Here is a 12,255-nt window from a genome sequence, read left to right on the forward strand (position 1 = left end):
AACGCAATCTGAGTTTGTGTACAAAAATGTTGGTCGTTGGTACATTCGGCAGGCAAATAAATGGCATACCACAAAAACGTGTTTTCATATAAATTAGTTTGCAGGTCCAAGGTTTGCTGATCCCTGCTATAAAGCAAAGGGATAGCAATATAATCAGCAGTCGAAGAAGTTAGAACAACACTGCGGAGTTCATCAAGCTGTGATATACTGTATTGATATTAGCAGCCCACGGACACACCAGGCACATGGCGTGGTGCAGTTTTTACTACCGTACTCTCAGCCTGGTCGGGTGATATGTGCTGTCTTTTCATTATTTTCAAAACGTCATCAACATGTTCTGAACTCACTTTGATTGAACGTTAATAATCACCAACCTAGAACCCAGTTGCATTTCCTCATTTTGAAGTTTGATACAGTGATGAACTCTTGCTGTGTATACATCGAACCGGTACTGATAAAAGTCATTTCCTAGTTGTTAAAGTAAGCGTTTTTCTCTATAGCGACATCTTGAGGATCATTTTTCGAAAATAGATGGATGAGAGCTTGTTCATGATCATGGAAGAAATCAGTCAACAATTAAACGTGAAATACAATAAAAACTCGCATAACTAAAACAAATAAATATTAACGGAATTGTGGTAATAAGGTACCGTGTTTCCTCAAAAATAAGACCGGGTTCTATTTCAATCTTTTTCCCAAAGATAGCACTAGGACTTAATTTTGGGTGATGTATTTTATTTTCATTTATCAGAAACAAAATAACAAAGTAGAGAATAACGAGATTTTCAAATTTATAAATAACACGTTTTTTTTAATTTAAAGTAACTAAACATAAATCCTTCAAAACGTAGAAGAGATTTCTAGCTATCGATTGTGTCCTAGTTGAAGGGAGGGCGTATATCAAAATCATTTTTGAAATTCAAGCTAGGTCTTATTTTCTTTGAAACACGGTAGGTTCACTAAATCAAAACAGATTTATATCAAAACAGATCTGTAGTATACTTTTAAAACATATTGAATTGTTGCCAATTACCAACATCAAAAATACTATAAGGAAGTTGAGAGTTTAACATTGTTCACTATTTTGAAAAACTTCAACCTCGGCATGATCGATTTGATCCAATGGATTTTCAGCTAAGCTTATTTGTTACAAATGCTTAATACGGACCTAACCACTTTGAGTGTTATGGAGTATGTGTGTACGAATCCAAATTTGGGACGGGTGCCGCTTCTTTTAGTAACAACTTCTCAACGACAACCCTATGTTTTGGAGATACTTGATTCTATAATCATTTTTTTTTATCAATTATTCCATTGCCTGCTATGCTCATAATGGAGTCGAAATAAACGTATACTCATTAGGCATGGCGACAGAATGCCATCCGAATGCTGACTATCCACTCGCTCATTCATACTTACTCGGCTCGGCGGTGTGGCGTATCGTGCCTAAGCGTTAGGAGTACCCTCGCCACTGCATCTCTGATTACCCTTCGTGGGATCACAGGTTCGAATCCCATGCGGGGATGATCATGTGCAAGAGGATTGCTGGACTCCTCGCCGCCGTAGGGTGGTTCACGTAACCGCTGGTCGGTTACGGCTTTCTCCACCATCAAGTCCATGCTTCCGAAAACTAATCCCATACCCGACTTGGAATGGTAACCGGATGAGAGGCTGTGGTTCGCCATATGGATAAGCCGTCTTATCGCCTTTCCTCTCCCCCGGGATAAATAAACATGTAAATCCTAAATCCTGATCAGCTGCCGCGGAATAAATAAGAAAATCTAAGTAAATGATCGCGCGGCGGTGTGGCTCAACGGGCTAAGCGTTAGGAATACGCTCGCCACCGCACCTCTAATTACTCTGCGTGGGTTCGCAGGTTCGAATCCCATGCAGGGGTGGTTATGTGCGAGAGGATTGCTGGACTCCTCGCCGTCGTTGGGTGGTTCACGTAACCGCTGGTCGGTTACGGCTTCCTCCACCACCAAGTCCATGCTTCCGAAAACAAACAATACAGTAAAAAACTAATCCCATACCCGACTTGGAATGGTAACCGGACGAGAGGCCGTGGTTCGCCATATGGATAAGCCGTCTTATCGGCTTTCCTCTCCCCCGGGATAAATATGTAAATCCTATCCTATCCTATCCAAATTGGGCCAAAAGAGAATCTAATATTTCACAAAAAATAACACAAATCTACATTTCCCACAAGCAGCAAATATTTTCAGATCTTTCAAGACTGAAACCGTGAAATTTTAGTTAAAAACAAAAGAGAACCTATTCTTAAAATTCCTTAATAAGAGAAGATTGGAATTCAAATTGTCCACTCGGAAAAATCCTGGGAAACTGAAAATATACCTCGAAGATTGAGAACCCACATCACCGGGTCTGCCCCCCAATACCAGATACATAAGTAAAAGAGTAAGAAACTTTCTATATTGATCGAAAAAAGCATAGAAAAATAATTGCAGAAAAAATTACAAAAAAGGAACGATTTGTAATAAAAATATTGAAATGATTTACGGAACATCATGCACGAGATGGTTAGAAACCTCAGGTTTGCTGAGCAGTATAGCCAGAGACAAACTCCTGAGACTAGAATAGATAAGTGAGAGATTCTGCCATTGTAACAATACAATTAAGCTGCTGCTAAATGATGATTGTACTTGAAATATCTATTATTTCCATACATTTGTATGAATTTCGGTTAAGGTTTGCAAAAGCCGCATGAAGCCAAAAAGTTTTCTAAAGACAGAATTAACCGCCCAATTTATTACACCCTGAGCAGGCAGTGGGCACAACATTTGAACCTGAGATACCACTGCTTTACCATTAGGCACTTACGCCTATTGATCAGAAGTTTCATGATTTCAGGACAAATAAGTGAGTGATAATATGATTTTGCAAGCTACCGTCTCTAATTTTACATTTGCAACCACAAGTTGAGTGCATGGGGCCTTGCTATGAGCAAACTGACACGATAAGTTTAGACCAGGGGTTCCCAAACTTTATTGACCGCGGGCCAAAATTAGAATCGAAAGGGTGTTCCCCGAAAGTGTGCAACGGTTTAGCTGGGGTTCTGTGGATTCACATTTGACATTTTTTTAAACAAGTTTGTTTGATTCATAATGGCGCTTTATGTCGTATTGTTTTATAACTTGAATAGTTCGTCGGCAAAGTGGACAAATCGCTGAAGTGTGATTCTTTTCAATACAGAAATACGAACGATGCCATTTATCGGAGTAACATCTGTTTTCAGAGTCTTGTATATTATTTGACATCTCTAACCTTTCTTAAACGGCTGATAACTAAATTACTGCCCTATGTAATCCTAATACGGTATGTATAATTGAGATACCGGCATAATCGAATTGTTACCATGAACACGAGCTTAAACTGTGATAATGACATAACAATTGGCGGTTTCTAGATTGTAAAAAGGTAGAAACAAAATCTATTTCATTGTTTCACTTAAGCTCGGCGGGCCATTTTAAATCGTTACGCGGGCCGGAGTTGGCCCGCGGGCCGCGGTTTGGGAACCCCCTGGTTTAGACTAAAAGCAGCAAAATGTCGGATAAAATGAATTTGATATTGTGAATTCTCGATTCTGTGTATAAATATATTCTTTGGATCAGGTCAGTATCGGGCAGGCATAATATCAACCTCTCTCTCTCGCAAGATATTTGGGATTGCAAACCCCTGGGGATTTGAGAAACATTGGATTCGTTCATTAACAAGCAAATATAATATTTTCTCACACCAGAAACTCGACCATAAAACATTTTTCATAAAACTCATGCTACGACCCATTACAAACAAGAAGCCATTAATCCAGAAAAATATGGCAATTATATGAGCATCACAATACATGATAGGTATCCCCTGATTGCTAGCAGGTATATTCGTATTGATGATAAACAAAGCACAACCGGTGTTAGCAAAACAATTTATTTTGCTTACGTTTCGAATCTTGCCCTGATGAAGTTTTTCTGAATAGAAATTCAAAATGTCAGCAATATAAATCGTTTTGCTAACACGGGTTGTGCTTCATTATGATAGATACATGATAGGTATGAAACCTGTTTGCAATAGTCGAGTATCAATTCACATTCTTAGCGGGGAACATGTTTTGCCAATGTGCCATGGAACCCTAACCATACCGTTGTGCCGGGTATTTACATTTCTCTATTTTGGGTATTTATGTTCAATCCACATATTTTTTCGAATAATACATACTTTCGCCTTAGTTATTTTTGATGTGGGCCAAGAGGCTTGACCAATTCTAAATCAGGGGCGAGAAAAGTTTGAGAACCATCGCTCTACACCAAGGGTGGGCAAGGTTTTTGGACCAGGAACAAACATTTTGCCCACCTAGACTGGCGGGCCATGTAACTTTGACGTAATAAGTTAAATTTTTTGAACAACATTTATAGTGTTACAAAAGCAAAAGTGGAAAACAATAAGCCTTGTACCAAAAATTAAATTTTATCGCAATCTCAACAAATTTCTTGAGCCATTTTCAAGCTGAAACATTAAAATTTGGTTTTAGTTTGGTTACGGCAGCATCAGATAGGCTAGATTGAATTACTCAACAGGTCGGATTTGGCCCGCGGGCCATAGTTTGCTTATGTCTGGATTTAGACAATCAAGTCAATGCGAAATTGGCAGATGTACAACAGAATTAGTTCTTGTATGGCCGTTAACAATGCTGTTGGCCAGTCACAGCTTTTATCAGAGTTCAGTGTTGTGTATTTCTGAAACCTCGATTTGTGGGTCAGTTTAGTCATGGGTAACCTTGAGTCAAGTTCAAATCCAAAGCCAAGTTGAATCACATGGGTGGGAGACTTATCATTCGAAAGGATCGAGTTACCAGTCCATGGCATATCCGCGGGTTCAATCTATATGCGGGTGCTGAACCCATGGGTTAGGGTTCGAATGGGTTCAAATATCCGTAAAACAAAAAAATTTCCGTAGGTGCAATAGTATGCAGGTGCAATTGTCATGGGTTCAAATGTACGTGAGTTCAAATGTAATGGAACCATTTCAGATGCATGGGCAGTGATTTAATTATTATGGGTCTATTACTGTGGATGCCCAAGTTTTAACCTGGTAACTTCTATATAAAACAATTAAATGAAGGTTTAACACATCAGATAAAAGTTCAAATCGGTAGAAAAGCTTTCAAAAAAGTTCAAAAAGAGAATTGACAACAAAATGAATCTCGGGCTCCATTAACTGATTATTATATCCACTCGTTTCCTGGAAAGCTGGATGCGATTCGATAGATAAACACAGCCCTGACCGTAGGAATGCTTTGCATTTGACTTCATCTGGACCACTAACTGGATGTTTTTTTTTCATGAATAAAGCCTTAATCCTGTGATTGCTTTGCAGAAATTAAATCTTCTGCAGCAGTGGTTCTCAAACTGTGGGACCCCATAAGAGCAACGTAGAAAATTTTTCGAGGAGGTGAAGCTAATTATAATATTTTTTAGATTTGATCTTGCCCGCTTTATTTAGGATATTACATTTCTTTATTGTTTAGAGATTGCCATTCTATCCACGTATTGTGTATTTTGAGGTGGGGTGCGAGATTTGACAAAATCTAAAAGATTCCTAATAAGTTTGGGAACCACTGATTAGGAAAGACTACTATATTCAGACACTTATCGTGTTGTGTTGGTCACTTGGCTCGAACCTTAAGATCCCAGATCAGGGTTACCTTGGTCAAAAATTGGATTAAAATGAAACAGGTCTATCTATGTTAGAGGTAAAATAGGGAAGCCCAATGCTTTGTAATATAACTGTCAGTAGAGGTTAGGCGAGACTAACTCCCAATCCTCCGTCAATGTTTCTGCGCTAGTGGACATGTATGCGTATAATGCAAGGATGCTGTAGCAAGAATAAACATCACAATACTATGTAATTCTTGTTATATATTAGGCTTATTCACGCCTTGGGTCCTGTTCACAGGTCCACTGATATCACACTATAAAAGGACCGGCGTCTTCCAGATTAAACATTGTGAACCCAATATTTTACTTCCCGGGTGAGATGGGATTTGAACCCGAGATGTCTGATCTACGACACAGTTAATTCTCAAGCTCCGAACACTTGGCCATCGTACCAAGAAGTATTGCTGAATAAAACTCAATCGAGAGATCGATCACCAGCTAAGTCATTGCTCCTCATAATGCATCTCTGCATTCAGTAGTGCTGCCATCTCATCAAAATCATCATCATCACTTTCATCTTCCTGTGAATCTTTGTTCAAAGTGGGATCTTCCTCCACTAAAGTCCCGAGATTCTCACTGCTTTGGGGTTTGTTCATGGCCGACGTTCCCTGCAACCGGTCTTCTGCAACAAAAACAAACATTTCACTAAAGATTCACGGGGCCTTATCAGGGCTTGGTTTGTGACTCAGGTGACATATGCTCTCAAATACAGTATTTTCAATATTGTTGTATCATCGCAAAATCAAAATTAAATTAATTTTCTTGAGATAAAACTAGGAGGCCGAAACATAACATACCTTCGCCTTACTGTTATTTGTAGCTTTTTTGAGAGAGAATTCAATCAAAGCAAGATCGCACTCTTTCAAATGCTACAGGCAACCAATGAGAATCAGGGTACATCACGCAAACTCAGACATTAAAAGAGACTGATCCGTTGAAATGGGGAATTCCCCACCCATATGTTGGTCTTATGGTCCTAATCTCTCCTATATGATCTCTGGTATGGTTTGTTATTTTATACGGTACTAACCGTAAATAAATGGTATAGTAGTTTCAAAACTCTTCGATTCATAGTTTTTTAATTAGATATTAGAACCCTGGGTGTCGCTGCTCGATAAGCAGTTTTGGTTCCCCGCGACTTCCCGTCCCCATAAAACTGTGTAAATTATATTTTTGTCAAACCATTTATGATTGTGATATTTTTTACTGGTTGGAAAAAATAAACTTGACTTGACTGATCTCTGAGTAACGTAACAGTTGCCACTGAGTTGCGAAGAAAGAATTGGCAGTTTAGCCCTATTTTTATTAAACTTCCAGAGTCTAGTTTCATTCAAGCAATTTTATACTTCAATGGTGTTGGAAGAAGTCAAAATTTTCCAAAAAACTCAAATTTACTTGGTGCTTCTAACAAATTAAAAAAGAAGGCTCGTTCACACCAACAAATTTCCCTAAAATATGATTTTATGAAGCTGGATTCAAAGTCTGAATATATTTTTTTTACAACCCTCAAGCAACCAATGAGTTATTATGATCAGACAGAAGTAAAATTCGCCACTGGATTGCCAAAAACTACCGAAAGAATTAGCTCAAGCAAAGGTGTTTATGTTTGAGTGAAATTACTAGCAATCACAGAGCTACTGAAAGAATTTGCTCATGGCAAAGTCAAGTGCACTCACTTAGAATTAAATGACATTGATCTCTGAGTAACATTATGAGGGACTATTGAAATACCCGTAACATGACACCATAATTCTATATTGTATCAAAGGCTCTTAAAACTTTACTTGTCTCATGTAACTCGGCTTAAAGATAAATCCCCTTTATTTATGAGTGTCAAATTCAATGAAGAAAATAAAAACCTTCGAATCTGGCAGGAAACCACCACATTACCTGTTTTATCTTCCTCCTCGTCGCTACTCCCCAGTAAATCATCGACTTCCTTGTCCATATCAGCGATATCGTCAGTAGAAAGTGAATATCCGATGCCAACAATCTCTACCATACTTCGTTTCCTACTTCTTGCGGCGACTGGCGCGGTGTTGCTTTTAGACAAAACATTATGTTTCCATGACGATGGGGTTGAACATTTCTTAGCAACGGGATCAACAGGCACGACTTCATCGGGAACGAGAAGTGATGAATATAATGGGGCTTGCGGTTCTTTCTTTCGATGCTGGGATTCGGCCACCATGAAACTAAATCTTGGGTCTTGTACCTTTTTAATTAGTTTCCCAGTCACAGGATCGTAAGTTCCTTGTGTTCGGTTCTGGAGAATTATCGCTTCCTGAACTTGCTCTGCTGGAACAATAGATTTATCTTTTTCTATATATTTATTAGGAACTGGGAATATTTTTTCTTCTACTTTTTCCCAGCGTTCTGAGCAGCACCAAAGCCATTCAACCGCAACCATTTTGATCTTTTTCCGCTTCAATGCATCTTGGTATTTTGTCGTTCCTTTTTTCATTGCAATGAGATGCGTGGTTCGATCCGAAACATCATCTTCCACCTGTGCCCCGAGTTGTCGCGCCGTAACATAGGCCCGATGTCGATGCTTGGGTAGCGTGAACGTCTGGGGTATGACACCGGTGAATACGATAGAACATCCGTATAGAACTTTACTCCGTAAGAAAGGGACGACTCCTCGCACATCAGGTAAATCTTTGAAGTCTTTATTGAGATATTTCTCGTAAGCTTCGTAATATGTGTTATGAATCTGCGTCAAAATATCTTGCAAATATTTCAAATAATCGTCATTATCTTGAAAATTTTGACGCATGTCGCTGCTCTCTTCTTGTGATGATAAAGCATTCACGAATTCTTGACTCTCTCCACCTTTGCTGAAACCGCTCAACTCACGTTGAAATGTCTCCTGAGAGGATTCCGGCTCTTGCGAGGACACAGGTAACGTTTCTCCAGAAGAACTATTCCCTTCCACTTCAGATTTCGTTTCTTTGCCATTTGGTAATTTTTTTTCTTCAATCAGCCCATTTTTTGTATCAGAATTTTCTTCTGGTGTTACAGAGTTTTGTTCTTTCTGCTGTGACTCATGAGATACACTGGGCGATTTGTCACCATTTTGTTCTGAGGTTTGATCGACAGACGGTTGCGATAAAGCTTCGGACTTCTGTGTATCTTCGCCATCCGAGGTTGAATTATCGCTACTGCTCGTACTTGACCCAGAGTCTGAACTCGATTCGGAATCAGACGAAATATTCAAATCATCGTCCACCTCGTCTTTGGTGACAATTTTATTTTTATTCGAATCCAGTGGTCCATCAATATCTTCCTTCGTTCGTTTTGCATCAGAAACTCTCTCCGTTCCTTCTTCCTCAGATTTGCGTTTGCGTCGACTCACTTCAATTTCTGTTTTCTGTAGTTCCTTCTTGTATGGATTGTTGATGTCGCCTGTCCCTTGGAAATAATTATACTTTCTGACCATGATCAAGTTTGGCACGGCGTTCCAAACATCATCCCTGTCATCAATAATGCAAACCATAGAATCGCCACAAGGAAATAAATGTCGAAGATTTCCAGATTTTTTAAACGGATGAATGCACTCATCTCTTGACAGGATCCGATGAGCAAAATATTTTTTTTCTTTATCAATGAAGTCAGCGATTTTGTGAGCGTACTGCCGTGAACCGAATGTAACGATTTGCAATTCATAACGCTGAGATATTTCTTTCAAAAACTCACGACAATGAGGACGAAGTTTCGTGAATAGCATTGGGTCATTTTTACTGAGCTGGAAAGAATAAAATTCATCTGTGGAATGGCAAAGAGCTGCGAGCCCTGGATCTTGTGTCGTATGAATCAATGTTTGATCCAAATCCACCAATAATACAAGTTTTTTCATCCGATGAAGTCTGTTTTTATCTTGTTGTGCGATTTCTTCCGCTTGTTCAGCGCTAATTCGCAGCTCAGGAATGCTCGGAATCATAGAAACGGTAGCAGAATGTGATTTCTGTCTTTCATGCTTGGCCCGGCCCTCATCTATCATTCTGAGATCCTGACCGCACTCGGCACACATATCCTTCATCACAACTGGGTGAGCGCAACCTGAAAAATTAAAAGCATGAATCATATGACGCCAACATAGTCGAAATTTATTGCAAAATATATTACGATGTTTTGGTTTTCCAGGTTATCATTTAAACCAGTGGTGCTCGAACTTTGGGACGGCCACAAGGGGGCGTAGACAATTTTTATTAGGGGAGGGCATGTCAAGCTAATTAAAAATGAAAATATTCTACTATCTACGTTCCATCCATGTATTTTCAACATGTTTTTACGAATAAAACATACTTTCACCTTACTATCTGCTATTAAGGAAATTATAAATGAAAAAAAAAATAGAGCCGAAGCCTCCAAAAATAATGGTAGCCCCGGTCTCAGCAAAATGTCTCCAATCAATCTCACCCGTTTGATTAACATACATATATGACAATAATTACACGTGGCCCTAAGTATAATACTACATAACCTGTTGTGTTCTATTGACTTTGAAATGAAATATCTAACCCCCTTCCTTCAACCTAACCTAGCTGGAATTTATCCAACAAAGTGCAAACATTAACAAGCATACAATTTGATTTGGTTATTCCTATTCAGCACAACAATACTAGGACAGGATTTACCTATTTATCCCGGTGGAGAAGAAAGTCGATAGAGCGGCTTAATCATATGGCTAACCGAAGCATCTTGTCCAGTTACCATTCCATGTCGGATATGGGATAAGTTAGTCAGTTGTTTTTGGAGTGGAAGTGGTGACTCCTCTACAGCCCATGGGCCGAGGCCCATCTAATTGGGCCGCAGCCCATTAGCGATGGACCGTAAATTTCAAGTCTTTTACGACAATTTATACAATTGTAATATGTGAAAATACTTAAATTGAGTAAAGATAAACTTTAGGTCTTGTATAGTATAGTACCACATGCAGCCTACTTCTGGTTGGTCTGGCTCAATTTATGTATACGTCATTCCTAACCCTCACCTGGCAACGTCACCAAAAAATTTAAGTCACATGGGCCATGGCCCATCGCCAATGGGCTGCGGTCCTATTATATGGGCCGTGGCCCCGGCCCATAGGGAAGTCACTACTCACCACCCCTGTAGTGTTTTTGGATGCATGGATGATGGAAGAAGTCGTAACTGACCAGCAGATACACAAGAACCACCCTTAGGAGGCGAGGAGTCCAGCAATCCTCTCGCACATAATTAACCCAGCACAGAATTCGAATCTCGAACCCACGCAGAGTAATCAAAAATGCCATGGCGAGCGTATTCTAAACACTTAGCATGATGCACCACACTGCCGAGCCATATCGTTCAACCACATATGGATCCAATATCGAAGCAGCCAAGGGTAAAGGACTTCAATATAAACTTATAGACAAAATATACTTATACAATGCATTATAGAATTCATTATAACACAATGTTATGCTTCCGATATTATTAAATTCCCATGTTATTAAAATCCCCCTTTAAAGTTTCAATCAGCATATAGATATCATCTTCTGCAATGCTAGCGGCACATTGTCTTTTGAGATTTCATAGTTTGGCCGCAAAGCCTTGGATTTCACATTGTTGAGTCACAACAATGCAACCCCAGGGGAAATCTCTGCAGTGTTTGAATAAGCACAAATTTTTCTCTAATAGTAGAGGATTTAAAAAAATAACAACACATGAAAACACAACTGAATACTCCTGAAAATCTCCTTGTGAACCCCAGGTTGAGAGCCCTAGTTTATGGAATTCACTAAAATAAAATGCTATGCTTCCCACCTTCTATTTCCAGTAGAACGCCCTCAGAAATGGCAACTTGGCCTTCGTGCATCAAGAACATTTTCACTGTCCCAACATGTTTCGATTTCAGATGTAATTCTTTCATCTTTGTTTGCTTCGTTGGATCTTCCACGTGTCGATATATCGCAAGAGGTGTGCCATGTTTTATCCATTCCCCTTTCTTTACCAACCATTTCAATATTCTAATCGGTTTATGCCCAGGTACATGGACAAGTTTTATTTCCGCCATTACTGACTAATCAACCCTGCGAATAAACATGGTACGAAGAAGGAATACGAATGTTATTAGACTAAAATAAGACAATGTTCCTCATCCTGAAATTCCAGCTCACAGAAAAATTTTATTGCTTGGGGAAGGAAAATTTATTTTGTATTTGAGTGTAAACTTATTATTTGATAATAATATTGACTTATTCATTATTATCAGTCGAGGTTGAACCAATGCAGTACGGCACACTATCCCGAATCCGGATTTGCGTCTACATTCCGGAAGAGCCAAAATATGGATAGGCGTCTGTGAAACCGGGGGCGTCGAGTCGTCTGCGAGCTCGATGCGTGAGAACGTCAGATGTCTGGATATGACGTCAAAGAAAGTCACGCACAGATCGGCAGTTCGGCACGGCTCTCGAATTTTGCTAATTTGATTTTCGTTTTTTACCGATGTATACTGACCTATATGGTTAGATATACGATGTATTTCTGAATCATTATATTT

At 39.3% G+C, this 12,255-nt stretch overlaps 1 protein-coding gene across 2 annotated transcripts; it reads right to left on the reverse strand.

Annotated features, from left to right (window-relative positions):
- Positions 1-2,411: 2,411 nt before the first annotated feature.
- LOC120330960 (RNA polymerase II subunit A C-terminal domain phosphatase-like) lies at positions 2,412-11,781 on the reverse strand. 2 transcript variants are annotated; one of them, XM_039397956.2, is made up of 3 exons: positions 11,520-11,781; positions 7,623-9,791; positions 2,412-6,351 (listed from the first exon to the last, which is right to left on the reverse strand). In XM_039397956.2, the coding sequence occupies exons 1-3, from the start codon at positions 11,767-11,769 to the stop codon at positions 6,176-6,178; spliced, it is 2,595 nt and encodes an 864-aa protein (XP_039253890.2). In that variant the 5' UTR covers positions 11,770-11,781; the 3' UTR covers positions 2,412-6,175. The 2 variants fall into 2 exon arrangements, with proteins under 2 accessions (XP_039253890.2, XP_039253889.2); XM_039397955.2 differs by having other exon boundaries at positions 2,412-6,354.
- Positions 11,782-12,255: the final 474 nt, after the last annotated feature.

The sequence above is a fragment of the Styela clava genome, chromosome 6 (assembly GCF_964204865.1).
Source record: "Styela clava chromosome 6, kaStyClav1.hap1.2, whole genome shotgun sequence".
Lineage (NCBI taxonomy): Eukaryota > Metazoa > Chordata > Ascidiacea > Stolidobranchia > Styelidae > Styela > Styela clava.